The following is a 16,391-nucleotide window of genomic DNA, read 5'->3' on the forward strand; positions in this document are numbered from 1 at the left end:
AAAACAGAGTTTACAGATCTCCACGCCAAACACATCTGCTATTCGTTACAAAAACGCATCAATTGTCGCTTTGTGTTTAGGGACAGACGCAGATCACAATCAATTATGCCCAAGGCAGCTGGTGTGGTTTGCACATGGAAAACCAAAGTGGTAGTTTTTAAAAGACCCAACTGACGCAAGCCAAGTCAAGCAGAGAAATTCCACACAGCCTCATTGGAGGACAGTGCACCCCTCCTTAACCTTCAACCTCATTGACACATGTTTGAAGGAAGGGCAGTTAGCCCGTTAGAACAGACCCCACTACCAAAAAAAAAAGCGCTATTAGGACACAGTGCTTAGTTAAATAAGGACACAACCTACCTTGGGTAATAAAAAGGCCAAAATTCACAGCTGTGCTGGGCTGTGGCTTTCAATATGGGTCTGGCACAAAAGGCACAAAAGGGACTAGGCGCCTGCCAGAACATTCAGCTGGGGCAGGCAGAGGAATAAGGCTAGTGAGCTAAAGCGTCAGTATCAAACCTCCACTGATGCTGCCAGATTAGGCTCCCCAAAACCCAAATCCTTCCACAGAGAGCATGAGGGAATGCAATCCTGATTTGCAATAGATGGAAAAAGAGAACAATTTCAGAGGCAAGCACACCTGCCTAAGCTGCAAATCTGCATTTTCTAGCTCCAGAACAAATAGGAAAGGCAGTCGCTTACTGTGGTTTAGCGTTCAGTGCTCTGATCAGCGCACTAACAGAAAAAAAAAGGTCAAATCTCTGTCATTGCCTTTTATCCCACTATGTTTTGAATGAAACAGTAAAAAAATGACTCTCAGAGTTAGGAGCAATACATTCAGCACTACCAAGAAGGACAGTACTAGAAATCCCATTCATTTCATGATCTTGATTCGTTACTCAAAGAAAGTGTTTTGCTCTGCAGAGTGCATGGATCTACAAGTATCACCACAATGGTAGAATACCAGCTGTGGCAGGTAAAACAGACACCTGAGCTCAACCCAACTGATCATGCATTTTACTTACTGAAGACAACTGACGTCAGAAAGACCTACTAACAATGCAGTAAAGATAAAGCATCTCAAATGAGGTTCATTTGGTGAGATTCACGGGTTCTAAACTTCTAGACTCCAGGCAATCACTGAGTGTAAAGGACTTGCATCCAAGCATTGAATCCCAGTTAATTAAGAATATGACGATATTTTATCGTACCATGACACATTTTGTTTTTGTGATAACATGCTTTTCTAAGCATATCGAGGATACTGTTAGTGCATAATAAACACGGATCAGCTACAGGTTTTGAATAGTGGTTTATAAGGATCTGTCACTACTCATGTATCATGATAAATATCATATATCGTGAAAAAAGTCTTTCAATATCGTGATATAGTATTTTTACCATATCGCCCCCCGTCCTACCATCAAGCCATGACATTAAGAAGACTGCAGCTTATTATAATGGCTTGAACAGTTGCCTAAAACATATGCGGTACCATTAACAATGCATGTCAGAAGAAAACGTCTGGTGAAGGATTTAGGCAGTCTTATCCACCAACTGTTGGGGGAGTTCTTCAATACGTCTTGGGTTTGACTGGGTATAAACTGAGCACAGACTGGATTTCATCATTCATTAGAATTAGTGATTAGCATGAAACGCACTGGCTCATTATTTACTGCAATAGAGCTTTCTTTTCGTTCGCCTTTGAAGGTTCTTTGTAGTTGATGACAGCTGATCTGATTAAGTGCAGATCCGCACCAGAATTGATAACGGATTCCAGATGCATGTCGTCATCTCCCACAGACTAGTGTCATGTATTCGCTGTGCATTATTAAAAACTTCTTAAGGCGTGACTGCACAGTGGGAGTAATGCAGGGAAGGGAGAGGGTCTCTTTTCTGTGTCAATATTTGCAGAGGGTGATCTATGAGTGACTGCACAGGCAAGGGGAGGAGGGTGGTTGATGTCACAGTATTCCCAGTGAGCATGATACGATTTCCTCTTCACCCGCTTTAGACACTACAGAACCCACAACACCACCCAGCTAACCTATGAATAACCTGTTCTTAAACACAGCCTTTTAAAATGACATCGCTCTGCACTCCCACTCCGTTCGTTGCTTACTCATTTACTGATACTAAATGGTGACGTGGGGGGGAGTGCCAAAACATGCTGGTCGATCCCGTTGAGCAGCTACATTGGCATTCTTTATGTAGAGTGCGGATAAAATAAACAGCTTCCTCCACTCAAACAGTACAAGAGAATACAGTAGCAAAGAAGCAGAAGTGAATTATTTATTACCTAAAGCTCACCAACATCACAAATCCAACACAGCAAACATTAAAGTGAGGTTACACGGAGGGGACTGATAAGTTGTAGGATCAAGGTTCAGAGATGGGGTTACACCAATGGCATTGTAACCAGGGGCTGTCGGCGGTGCTACGCTGTGTCCTTAGAAAGAGTAATTTACTCTGGATCTCATACAAGGCCAAGAGGCACTCTGGATCGGTAAATCGTAGAAACAGCCGGGCCCAGCAGTTAAACAGAACCTGCCGGTTAAGGGGTCTAAGATTTAGGTGCCTTCGCCAGTCACAGAGGAGCACTAAGTCACCAAGTCTTGGCTGTTTAATGGCAAAACTAGAAATCAATACTCTGCAAGCAGTGGAATTGATTTGTTCTTGAGGAAATAATTCTTGCCATTAATGTGTTTTCTATCAATTATGACTGTACCGAGGAAAGAGCAATTTACATGTCCGATATCCATAGCAAAAATCACAGGCTTCTCCGCTGTAACTGAAAAGGGGTAGCAATAAAAAAAAAAAAGGTGCAAGTGCTTAGTCTGCGTTTCTGGTGGTGGCTGCCTAGGTGGCAGAGCAACAGATCTTGTGTCACATGGTAGGAATGCATGAGCAGTTATGTGGGTTATAGATGAGGGTTAAGCTGCATCTATATGCCTGATGAAAAAGTAAAATAAACAGCAAAAACGTAGATGAAAAAAAAAAAAGTTTGACAGCCACAATATGTACAATAATAGCGCTGCAGATCATAACATTACGATTAGCTCATTCCCCCACCTTCCGAATTACTATAGCATAATCCGTGCCAAGAAAAGTTGCAGTCTGTCTCAATGGAGCCTAGCGAGAAAAGCAAGCCTAACACAGGTCCCCAATTGTTCTTCATGGGACATCATTCAGCCTTCTCTAATAGCTGTAGCAGGGACAGTGAGCTCGGACAAGCGCGCTTTTGAGCGTACTGTAGAAACGAGCCGGGCCGAGCACACAAAGAAGCTTTCTAAACTAGCCAGCGTACCTTAACTGCACGCTGGTGAAAAACTTCCTCTGCTAGAAGCCTATTTGTGCTTCACAACGCTGGAGGGATGAAAGTGTTATGATTTATTTATTTCTTTAATCTATTACATATAATTTATTATACAATAAAGTGGGATTTCCTTCATTTCTGACTGCAACAGAATCATGACAGTCTACACTCAAAGTGCACTTTGTTAGTCCAATGAGGAACCAAATTAGGCAAAAAGACAACAAAAATTAAAGCCAAAAGAAGGAGGAGAAAAATATTAATAATAATAAAAAACATTCACGTTTGAATTGACTCTAAAATGTCTGGCTCCGTCATCCGACAACGACGTAAAAGCATTGCACAACGCCCGAGTGCTGCCAAAAGCAAACGGCGCAATGCCTTGCTTGCACACAGGAGCAGACCGCTCGTCACATATGGAAGACATTTTTTTCTGCGCAGGGTTTCCCCCAGGCTCGTGCCAAGTCCAAAGCCACCCACCAGAGCCAGACAGCACGCAGGAGCCCCTCACAGCTCAGGCAGACTGAGAGCAGACCACATCCTCCCGCCTACAGCATCTATCCACCACAGTCCACACACACAAAGCCACAGGGCTAACCACAGTCTTGTCCCAAATTGCGCATCTGCTCGGACGTCTAACACCAAGGACTGCTTCTGCACCCTGACACAGACGCAGTGTTGAGAATTACGAAAACTCCCATTTCACACTTTCACCAGCATTTGAGGTTGACCTCCCTGGAGATTTCTGCAGATTGTTACACTCATGCTCATGTCTATAAAAGACTGCTATTTCTCGCACCAATATGCCTCACAAAACCCACACCTCACAATCCACTGACATACCTGACTGATGTCTCTGGGGATGCGTGGCCATGTTGGCTTATGGCTCTGTAACGGCTTCATCCCTATGCTCTGTTCATGTGACAGACAGCTCATGTTTTCACTGCAGCTCTGCGTCCAGATTGATAAAAATGAACAGCAGCAGTAAAACTGTTCACACTGTTCTGGTTAAACTTTGGTGATTAATCCATGGTCCACATGCATCTCTTTTTATGAGGAAAGTTTTGTTGCATGAGCTTTTATTTAGATGGCTGTTAAAACAGCAGATACTTACTTTAAAATATGATTGGCCTGAAATGCATCATATCATAACATCAGACTGCATGTTGCACGTCAGTGTATGCATAATACAATATTTATTGAAGTACTTTCCAGTAATTTGCACTGACTGTACAGGTTTGTAGGAATACAACAATACAAATCAACATGTCGTACAGTACTGAACTGAGCTGTAAAGCCCAGCTATTGTTTTGAGACTATCAAACCAAATGATTACATTTTTGAACTGCAACACACTTACACCATCTGTGCTGGGTGGAGCAGACTTTCATACTGAAGACATTCTCCGGGGCTGGATTCACACTTTAGTTCAACAAACATCTGAGGGGCGGTGTTGTACTTGGAAGCTCTCCCCTGCAGAGGTCATCTCTCAGACATGCATTTTCTCCTTCTTACAATATTATTGCTCTCAGCTGGTGATGTCCCACATCACCGACCATGGAAAACTGGGGGAGATCACAAAAGAAAAGCTCCCAAAAGCCTGCAGGCCAAAGCCGCAAACACAGCGTTGTCAGGTAGAGGCTGATTGCTCTGCAAGTCGTGGAGAACAGGGACAGCTCCTATGTAGTTTCGGCGACTGCTGGCTAACTGCATTAAACGTTCAAATTCAACCTGTCAAGTCATCCAGTCAGACAACCTAGAAGTGAGGGATGGAACAGGAAATGGAAAAACAACCTCCTGTGCAGCTCTAACAGGTGAGGAATGGGCTCGAACATTGGTTCGAGGCACACCGATTAAAAAGCAGCAGAAGGGAACAGTAGGGGAGTGAAATGAGAAACAGCACATGTTCTGAATTTGGCCTAGGAGGGCGAGGCTCGCTCCAGCACAGCTTCATTCCAGGGAATAAATTCCACCTCAAGAATGCAGATGAGAATATAAGATTATTACAAAAGGATATTGGTGGAACTATTTTGTGACTAGTAGAGAATAACTAGACGACCTTGTTCAAATTTCAGGACGTTATATGAGCTATCCAGTCATGAACGAAATAGAAGAATAGAAGAAATGAAAGTTCAATAAAGGTTCATTACCCATTACTGACATGAATATGAATGAACATGCGATACGGTCAACACAATTATATGAAAATACAATGCCTGGGATGTTACTCATACTTCTGACCTCCTTAAAAGCACCAAAACAGAATCTATGACTCATTATATATGAACATTATTCACTTGACTTTTCCAGGCATTGTTCTGTCAGAGGATTTAGCATACCATCATATGTGCAGCACAATTAAATGATCAAGTCATCATTAGAGTTACCTGGATTGGATTCCTGCAAAGAAAATCTTCACACAGGATCCCAATCCATTAGTAACACGCACACACTGGGCATTTTATTGGCCACAAAAATTGAACATGTCTGGTTGGTCTATTAAACCGACTATTAGACTAATTGGTAGGGGTATAACAGTACAGAATCCCAGTTTCACAGTTTGGATGGAGGTAGGTACAATAGGGGGTACAAATAAACACTCCAAGTGTATAACACTAGGTTTATCTTATTTATTTATTTTTTATATTTGAACAGATAGTCAGGCAAGTTACACCTAGTTTCGTGTGCCCTCCCCTCTTAAATAGCTGTACAGCCTGTCGTTGTTAAGCAGTAATATGTTTCAATTTGTATCACTTTGGCCTTTTATATTTAACCATTCAAATCTTAAGCCCAAGCCTCCCACAGAAAAGACAAGAGGAAAACTCCCTAGCTTTAAATCATGCAACGCATATGTAAGCAGTCAGCAATGCAATGGACGTATTTGTACCAAAAGCGCAATGGGTGAGATCTTCATCAGTGATGAAAGTATGAACAGATTTTCAGTAAAAATTCTCTCCTACTCTTCAAGAGACTGTCTAGACATTTGCTTATTCGAATAAAGAAGCCCACTGAGATTTGGTTTAAACCAGATATCTAGCACTTGCTGTGATTTAGCAAAGCCTTATCCTGTTCTGAAGAGCACACAGAGCCATGTCCACTTTCAGGTCACAAGGCTTTTCCTCCCAGAGCACTGGGCTTTTTCCGGTGTAGCCAGAGACTCATTCCGCTGTTATCTTAAGGCTTGCTCCCTGTCCACTAGTCCCTCATCCTGCACCCCCACCACACACACACACACAATGACTCGGCTTATCTCCTCTGTCCAGCACAAACGGGGGCTGCCGGTGGGGTCTTTCTGCTCTGCTCCCCCATGGGGCAGAGCCTGCCCTTTTCCCCTCCCCCAATCTAAACACTGAAAAAGAAAAAACCTACAGCATGGACATCCGCTCAGTCATTGCACACAGGACTGGCCATGCTGTCCCAAATCACAAGCTAATATGTTAGCCATAAGATAAACTAGCCACAATGCAGATCACATGAACACTACATAAAAAATGTCATGGATTGTATTGATAAATCCCTGAGCAGGATGCATTTCTTATTTGTTTATTTCTTTTACTAATTAAAAACAAACAGTCAGGAGGGCACAAAAATGCCATCGTCAATCTTTAAAGCGCTGAAGCATTTCACAACTGCTCTGACATTTGCAGTGACAAATGAAGCACAATACACACGAAAGTAGTGCACCAATTACACACACAGCAACCACAGCACTATCAGCATCTATGCAATCCAACCAGAGAATCCAACCAAGGCCAACAAACACTGATGTATGATCAGTGTTCACAGTGGGGAAACGCAATGAGCGAACTCAAAGCCAGTGAACTAATGCACGGGTACAAAGCAAGTGAGGTCACTGAAACCTAATGAGCGGGACCACACTGCACATAAACACTCCTCCTCTGCTGGAGAAGACAGAAGTGAGAAGCATTTACTAACAATGCAAAGAGGCCAATGTGTGCACGTAGGTCTCCAACACATGGAGTTCCAGTCCCCAGATTTTCCATCCTGCTTTGTCTCCCTAGTCGTGAGAAAGAGTCATGGGCTTTATTCCCCTCCACCTACTTAACTGCTACATTTAGCGATATCAGCTTTGAGATTTGTGTCCCGTGAGCACAAGGCTAAATAGGGACGTGAGAAGAGTCAGTGCCCACCTGACGCTGGAGGTCTGGAACATGCAGAGATAAAGGGAGTAACTGAGGCGGACGCCTGAGAAAAGGGTTCCTACGTATTAGAGGAGGAGAAAAAGGCTCCAAATAGTACGTATGGTAAGTCAGAATGAAGGTGCATTATATACTGATGGCATTGATGTACATGCTTCCATGATAAATGTGATAACAGGCCAATACAGCAGATAATTCAGCAAACCATTCTTATCTTGTGCACCTACTAATACTACTACACGAGTGGTAGGTGTGAGAAATAGGCCAAAAATGCTGTCATGATATATACACAATTACTTTGTAGCTAAGGCATTTCCACTCCTTTCAACTGCTACGGATTATAGTAAGAGTTCAGTTTGTCGTCCAGACAGAAAGACCCCTTTTGTACTACCAAGAGTCCTTTGGCTTGACTCTCAACACAACGTTCACCTCTCATTGCCTCTGGAAGCCCCTAGAAGAAAATATGACTGAAAGACAGGAGAATAGAACTTGATCTTTTAATGAAAGTCAATGTAAAAAGTCATTTGGCAGCATTTCTATTGGCCCATAATGACACAATGTAGAAGACAATGGCCAGATTTAAATCATGTCAAAGTGAAAAAATGGCAAAAATGGAGATAATGTTTTTTTTTTGTGGGACTGTGACAATATAATAGTAATTTTTGATCCCAGTCATGCCTGATTAGAAAATATGTAAAGTTACCCACTAAAACAGCCCTAAAAGTTCAATCGGAGGCTCCTCCATTTCAAGTAACAAAGATCTAACTAAGCAGGGTACTTCAGAGCACTCACACTACTAAGGAGCCATTCCTCACTCGCCCACTGAATGAGAGCGCCTCGCCTCGTTGTAGGAGGAGACCCAAAAAACACCACACACAAAGATGCATTCCAAAACGTGAGACACCACAAACACTTGGCAGGCTATGAAGACATTTGCAGACATGGAGCAAGTCCTTCGCAGAAGCATAAGGCCGAAGCATAAGGGCTGAAAAAAAGGGTCAGGTTACATTACATCAACAGTATGATCAGTGAACCTCACGCAAACAACAACAACTGATATCAGACACCAAGCATTTACAACCTGGACATTCTACGGACTCCACAAATGGGTCCACACAGAGCTGCTGGCTATTGATTTTGATGAGTGGGGAAACAAACAAATGGACAGAGCCAACAAAATCAACCACTCTGAAAGCTGCCTGATCCTGTGAGGTCACACCTGGCGCCTGCGCAGTAAGTGGGCCGGGCGGGGTGGTTGGCACGCTGTGAGGCCCACAGGCTGACTGACCATCAGTGCCTCCCAGGAGATTAATGAAGGCTGACAGGCCAAGGCCAGGGACAGGCTCAGGCCTCTCTCATAACACAGCATCCATCCAGCACCACAGCTTCCTCACTCTATGCAAAATAGAGCTCTATAGAGAAGGTTGTAAAGGCTGCATGACTTGTTACCTTTTTAAACAATTCTATCAAAAAAAAATAAATAAATAAAAAAAAATAAATAAATAAAAAAAAAAAAATATATATATATATATATATATATATATATATATATATATATATATATATATATATATATATATATAAACAAATACACAGTGCAAGCTCATGTTAGCAGTGTGGGCTCGTTCTTTCTTTAGTGCAGAGGAGAGTCCAATGTGAAGCACATTTACAGGCTTTCAACATTCAGCACAGTACAACAGTACTGGTGGATCATCACGATTCCCATATGAAATAGTGCTGCATCTACCTATTGTATATCGTAACATCTGTGTGTATATAATTGCCAAAGAACCACTTAAAGTGTACGTTTAGGTTGTATGTGTGGAGACAGCAGCTCCAGCCCACCAATAAAAGGATCAAAGCTGACTAGGAGGAAGAGTACAACACAGGTGCTTTCATCTGTAGACAGTGGAGAGCTTTGTCTGTTGACCTCTAGGCTCATCCAGAGCCAGTCAGTCAGTCAGTTCAATGTCCATCTCCTGTAGCACAGTCATGTCCTTTCTCCTGCCTCCAGGTACTGACTGGTAGCTAGTGCCCAAATCAGTCACTGATGTCACCACATAAAGAGGAATGGCCCAGAGTAATGCAAAACTGCCAGTTGCGCTTGACTAGGCCTTTCAAATTCAGTCATTAAGCGTATGATGAAGGCCCCATTCACAGCAGTGTATTTTGGAGGAGTTCTTCTAGAAGAACAGCAGCTTATCAAAATTAGCCCAATGTACCCATGTCAGCCAAAAGAAAATAGTGTGGGGCAGGGCTTCAAGTCAGTCACTGTGATTTGAAACTAAATGGTGGAAATTGCAATCACTGCTGTCAGATCACACGCAGAGCTGCACAATCCAGATATAGGACAAATCAGTACAACAACCAGTTGAATTAAAACTCACACACGTCTTTTTCCCTACTTTTAATACAAAGATCAGCAGCTACTTCCATTTGTTGCTCATGAGCGCTCATGTTTAAACTGTGACCCAGCACAAATCATCAGTATCTATGCATTATTTTTATGCAGATCAAAAATATGGCATGAACTCTGAAGCTCTGGTTTCAGGTATGGCCTTGTGAGACCGTCTGACCTGTGGCAATGTAATAAAGACAGAGCAGTCTGAACACTAGACACATTATGCATGTGAAAGCTCTCTTTATAAAAAAAAAAAAAAAAACACACACACACACACACACACACCTTGGTGATAAACCACACTCATAATGGACTTGCTTGTTACTCTGTCAAGCAGAGGGAAATTTAAACTTTGACATGAGAAGAAAAAAACAAACAAAAAAAAAAAAAAAACCAAACACCGCCCAAAGGCAGGGAAAAAAAAGACAAGGCGACGTGTGCTGAGGAGCCGAAAGCAGGTCTGTGGTGAAAAAAGAATCAAGAATGTGAAGGGGAGGAGAACCCAACCCTTAAACGGTTTCAGGAGGTCATCCTTCAGCACTAAGCCAGCGGCTGCACGAAAACAACCACCTCCGCCGAACAGAAACGGGACAATAATTCATAGCATTGAATATCGCAATTATTTTATATGCGAGATTTAACATGCAAATTACTGTTGTTTTGCCTTCTGTCACATGGCACAGCCAAGCATTTGTGGTAAGCAGTATAGTTTTCACCAGTTTTTTTCCCCCACATCTATATTTGACACATTAAATCTCATGACGGAGATATTTACAAACACAACAAACAACAGAGCTTGTAAATAGTGTAGATTTGGTCTCCCACATTGACGCAACTGTCCAACACTGACATATCGCCCTTGTCCGATCTACCGTTACAAAAGAAAAGGCCGATAGTAGGGGACTCGCACTCCATGCATGCGGCAGAGGAGGGAGCGGGGGCTCATACTTGTGGCACAAGTACCAAACTGCGGCGGTTCGGTACGATAGACGTACCATTACACCCCTAATACTGACCTGACGTGGCAACATTTAACTGCTGATGTTTGGATGCTTAGTCTCTGTTGCCTAACATGAGCTGTAGTTCCTGTTCCATCTTTAAAGACACAGCAGTTCCATCCTGAAATAGTTGTACAAAGCACGGTGAGAGAAGGCTAATCCCAGCCCATTCCCAACTCCCTGCAGATTAGAACTGTGGATTACACTCTCAGTTTACTGCTGTTTGGGCGCTGTAGACAACCTCATCTATTTTATCTTGCATACAATTACAGTGCAAAACACCCAGAAATGCTTCAGGAAAGTGTGCATGCATGCAGAGCACATTTAGAAGACTACGAAGATAGTTTGCCTGGGAGTGGTCCACTGGTGACAGCTCAGATTATCGTTCAGACAGACATCCGTAGACCTGCTGGAGTACAAAATCACTACCTTCCTAGGCCTTTTCTCATGGTGGAGAGAAGAGAAATGTATAAAAATGCCTGCAACTGCATTGTCTCAGTCAGTCTCATGGTACTTTGCAAACTCTCTTTTGTTTTGAAAATCTGTACTTTTCAGATTGTGTATCATTACTACTGCTTGAGATATGTGGATCTCTCCAGAGCTTTTGAGAAGTCCTGGAACACAATCTCAGAAAAGCTGTGCAAGTATGTACTCCCTACTGACATCAAGGCAGTATCTGATGCCCCCGGGCACTTGCGAGTCTGGTTCATATAAGGGGATATTTGCGGCATCCTTGTGCAAAAACTTCAAACAAGAGCAGAACATGTTCCAAGTCTGCAAATAACCTTGATTTCCATTTTAGAGAGGCGGGAAAATATTATCTAATCCACTAGCCCCTCTACTGGCAAGAGCTGTGTTAAATCATGGCTTAAGGATTAGCAGTAAACACAAGAGCAACAGGTATTATAAAATCAATGTATTAAAATGAAATTTCTCAGTAAAAAAAAACATTATGCCAAACAACTAATTAAGAACCATTTAATTCAAAATAAACACTCACTCACCACAAACCATGACCATTACAGTGATGTTGCATATAGTGATGCATCACTATATGCACTTATACATCACTGCATTTGTAACCCTACAGAAATAATTATTTTAGATCCAATTTCTACATCTGATAAATCTGCATGTATCAGCATTGGCAGGTATGTACATGAAGAAAAAAAATAAATAAATCAAATATAGGCCTTGGCACACAACCCATATTGCTGCAAGTAAAGTATCACACAGGCCAACAATCAAGATTTCAGTCTCTTAAAAGAACGAGCAGCATTGTGCCGTATCAAGCCATGATCACGCTGTTCTCCTGCTAAACCGCCCATCTTTTCTCACTTCACTCTACAAGCTACAGACTACTCATGCAAAAGCATTTTCTTTCCAATCACTCACAACCTCTCCCAAACAACACACAACCCGATGTTTCCCAGGTGACCATTTCCACAATCTCATTTCCTTCAGCCAGAGACTGGATACACACCAGCAGCCAAAGCGGATGTAGCTAAACTTCAGCGAGTATCCAGCTCCGAGCACAGAACAATCGGACTGCTGCGCTCCAAACTGGGTGGGGACAGCCTGCAGCAGACGTCTGTTTTCAGACAAAACTTCTAACAATTGCTATAAAAAAAATAAAAAAAAATTATATATATATATAGGAAAACATGTTCAAGCTGGAAGATCTTAAAATCCACCTCGGCTCACAGCTTTACTAAAGCTCAAGAAACAGCTCACCTGTAAACGCACAAAACCAGCATTAACTAACTCAAACCAATATAAAGCAGCTGAGCTTGAATACATTGTAGAGCTCTTGTTCACGCAATGTAACACAATAGGTGCTCGGAGTGAAGGTTAATCACTTGTAAAGGCTTTAATAATACCCATTTAAAAATAAAAAAGGGGGCACTGCACAGAAATAGGTCAGGACAACTGCATGTGTCTTCACATAGAGCTTATTTTAACTGAATATAACAAAGCAGTTTAGCTCATCAACCAATAGATCAATGAAACCTAATCAAATGCATCATAAAACTATAGCTGTCTTGTTGACAAATCGCAGAGCTTCTGTAAGGAGGCCCTTTGTCAACATCTACTGTGAAAAATGCTACACAATAGGAACATTAGGAATCGCTTTAGTGTTATATTGTTCTACAAAATATAAAGCATTATTTAAGTCAATAATGCATCTCCTGCATCGCCGGACTGTATTATCTTCTAATCCCCATGGCTTGCATTACTCAGATATTCAGGTTGATAAAGCAAGCTTTTGCTAAATGCACAAAACAATGTCTCCACAGACTATTTCTTCAGAAGAGCATTTAAAAGCCACCTCTAGCACCCCAAAGTGCTTTCCACGGTGCCTTCAAAAGGCTGGTGGACTGTCGCCCAGTGGTTTTTCAGCTCTCAGCTGCCAACGATACACAGTACAAATAGCATTCTTATCAGAGCCGGGGTGCAATGCAGGGCTTGTAGATAACATTTCTTAGGCCTCTATAACATCAAATCAGAAAGACGTTGGGAAATGTGATTTGAAACAAGTGATGTCAACAGGTGACTACAATGACTTGTGACAGCAGCATTTAGGAAAAGCCTAGTCCTCAGAAGCAAAGATGGGCAGAGGTACAGAGTACTATACACTGTACATACAACCACTGTCCTACTGAATACATACGATAACAATAATGAGTTCCAATAACCCTTTCATTAAACATGGTCAGTGTGTTGTGGTTCAGTGTTATCTCTAAAGACGACGGATTTACATTTCATGATACACATACTGCCACACACCATCTCGATTTAGTATTCCTTTAACGTCTTACTGTACTTTCAAAACGAAAAGGGTGTCCTTAACGACAGCACAGTACTTCTTGTTAAGCCTCGGCAAAGGCCGCTTTTCCCGTACCAGGATGGGAGAGCTAATGCTTCTGTCAGACACAGCTGTGGAGTGAAAACATGGCAGTGACCTCATCCACTTGTGAAACTTCTGCTGAGCTCCGGAATTCATGGACTTCGAGAGTGAGGTCTGCGGCGGAGGTTTCAGGACGTGCCAGGCACTTGCTCACCAGCTACGTCACTCCACTGTTCAGCTCCAAACCAAATCGGAGATGCACAGGAACACCGTGCCGGCATTTATCACACAACAAAAACCAAAAAGGCTTAACACTAGATTTAGGGAACACTGTTGTGAGTGCATGATTTGATTGCATTCAGCCAAAGGGCATCGGTGAGGTCAGGTACTGATGTCGGATGATTAGTTCTGGATCACAGACCCCACTCCAGCTCTTCCTAATGGTACTGGTTGGAGGTCCATCACTGCAGAGAAAGCTGTTACTCTACTCCACAGTCAAACGCTGGGAGGCTTAATAACCCTCCATCCAGCACTCAGCATTGGGCATGGTGACCTTTGCGGCAGCTCGCGGGCTTCCTGTTCTATTGGCATTGCTTACAAATTACAAGGGGTGTCTGGATACTTTTGGATATGTAGTTTATCTTCTAGAGAAGCCACAAGTATGCCCACCCTTGTCCACCTCAATTCAGAAAGTGTATGAGGCCAACCTAGCCGTTCAGTGCAGCTGCAGGTGTCAGGCACTGAAAACATGCGCCATGAGGGAGAAACGCTGAGATGGGAGCACATCAGGCCTACATTACAAGTCAGACAACGGCGTTGTGACCGTAATGTCTTCCAGAAGGTCAAGCTAACTGATATGACGTTCACCTGAGGCGGCAGTTTTTGCCCATCTCAGCTGTATGGTTTTTATTTATTTATTTATTTTTTACAGACCAAGTTTTCGAGCCGGTCAGGAGCAACAACACTGACCAACCTAACCTAGGTATAGCTAGCAACGACTGCGTTATTTTAGCCGTTTTGCGCTATTTATTACAATGAATGACACGTTATAAAGCTTTATCGGACACAAATCATACATATGTTATTCAAGCACAACAACAAAAAATGAACCTAGTTAGTTCAGATAACCACGGTTGTTTATAACCCTCATTTAGCTGGCTAAGCCCCTGCGACGTTTACCTACAGCTGAACGGTGGCTAAGAGGGCTAGCCAGCTAAGCTACTGTTATTAGCCAGTTATCACAAACGCGGACACCCTCTTTTACCAAAACACGGCCCCCGTTTACGCTACACCTTTCCCTCCAAATCGGCCCTGCGACCATTTCCCCGAAAATTGTCGACAAAAGCTCGGTATACTCGCAAAACACCCCGGCTCACTCAATGGTGACACTCCACAACACACCGGGAGTGGGTTTGTACAGCAAGTTAGCTCCTTAGCACGGCGCCCTGGACCGCATTTAGCTCGCCAGCGCACGAAGGCAGCGACAGAGACAGCGTTTTAACCGTGCTTTCCTCAAAGCCTCGTCCCGGAGCTAGAATCCAGCTCTTCCACAAGGTCCTGTGTGGTGAGGGCGCAAGCCAGGCTAACAACATGCTGCGCCCGCTAACGGTAAAGCCGCTAACGTTAACGCTGTATTACCTACCGGCGCTCGACTTCATCGCTTACTGATAGTGTCAAAAAAGCTTTATTTCATGAACCTACAGCCACTTATTTACCCAACTACATGTTCTGTGTCAGTGTAAGTATGAGTTACACCACCATATCCCCGTGTTTTCACGACTTGTGCACATTCTGGTGTGAGCGCTGTCTGTGTTTATTAGCTAGCTGCATGGTTGGTAACCATTTCGTTGATTGTTGCTACGTTAGATGCCCTTAATTCACGTTTCTAACCCATAGTTCATTATTATTTATGCCAAGAAATGGAGATTTTTAAAGCATGTTTTTTATTTATCGAATGAAATATCGATTGCATTGTAACCCTTCCAGCTAAATCACTACTTACGCGTTTTAATTCAATTCAACTTTATTGTCAGGATTGGATTTATGGAGTCGTATTATTCGTCGTACTTTCTGATGTTATAATGGGGTTAAGTAGCTGCATGTTACACCGATTTGCTCCCAGGTTTCTCCCCGAAAGCTTCATTTTTGAACCCGGCCTGTGAGCTCACCTCGGTCGGCTGGCTGATCTCAAACAGGTCGAGCCGGTTGGCGTTCCAGTGGTTGATGATGTCGGCCAGCTTGCGCCGCTCCTCCTCTCGGCTCCCCGACATTGTCGAACGAGAGGAACAAAAATCCCTTTTTGGTCCGCCGTCGAACAGAAAATGCCGTTTCTTATCCCACAACTTTAAACCCGTGGCTGGCGGGCTGAGCGATCGTTGTGTCTCCGTTGACGCAGCTCTCCTCCTCCTCCTCTCTCGCACTGCTTTCGCCGCCGGTAGTGAAGCGCTGTGACTCGTCAGACTCGTGAACGTGTCGGTTCTTTAGAACCGGTTCTTTTTCATAAATCGTCGAGCCGACTCACAAGTCAGTAGGTTTCTGTAGCGTCGGCATTTTTTTTTTTACACTAATGTTATGCTACTACTATTTTATATAATTAGAATATGCGTAACATTTTACTATTTAACATTATAACGCAAAAAGAATATTAAGGTATAAAATCTGCTTTTAATAT

General features: G+C 42.9%; 1 protein-coding gene across 21 annotated transcripts in view; it reads right to left on the minus strand.

Moving 5' to 3' along the window:
- afdna (afadin, adherens junction formation factor a) overlaps nt 1-16,144 on the minus strand; it is a 110,080-nt gene extending 93,936 nt beyond the window's left edge. For all 21 annotated transcript variants that reach the window (XM_072686096.1, XM_072685997.1, XM_072686079.1 and 18 more), the window contains exon 1: nt 15,889-16,144. In XM_072686096.1, the coding sequence (XP_072542197.1) occupies nt 15,889-15,990 (102 nt within the window). In that variant the 5' untranslated portion in view covers nt 15,991-16,144. The remainder of the gene's footprint in view (nt 1-15,888) is intronic.
- Between the last annotated feature and the right edge of the window lie 247 nt (nt 16,145-16,391).

Source organism: Salminus brasiliensis, chromosome 1 (genome assembly GCF_030463535.1).
Source record: "Salminus brasiliensis chromosome 1, fSalBra1.hap2, whole genome shotgun sequence".
Classification (NCBI taxonomy): domain Eukaryota; kingdom Metazoa; phylum Chordata; class Actinopteri; order Characiformes; family Bryconidae; genus Salminus; species Salminus brasiliensis.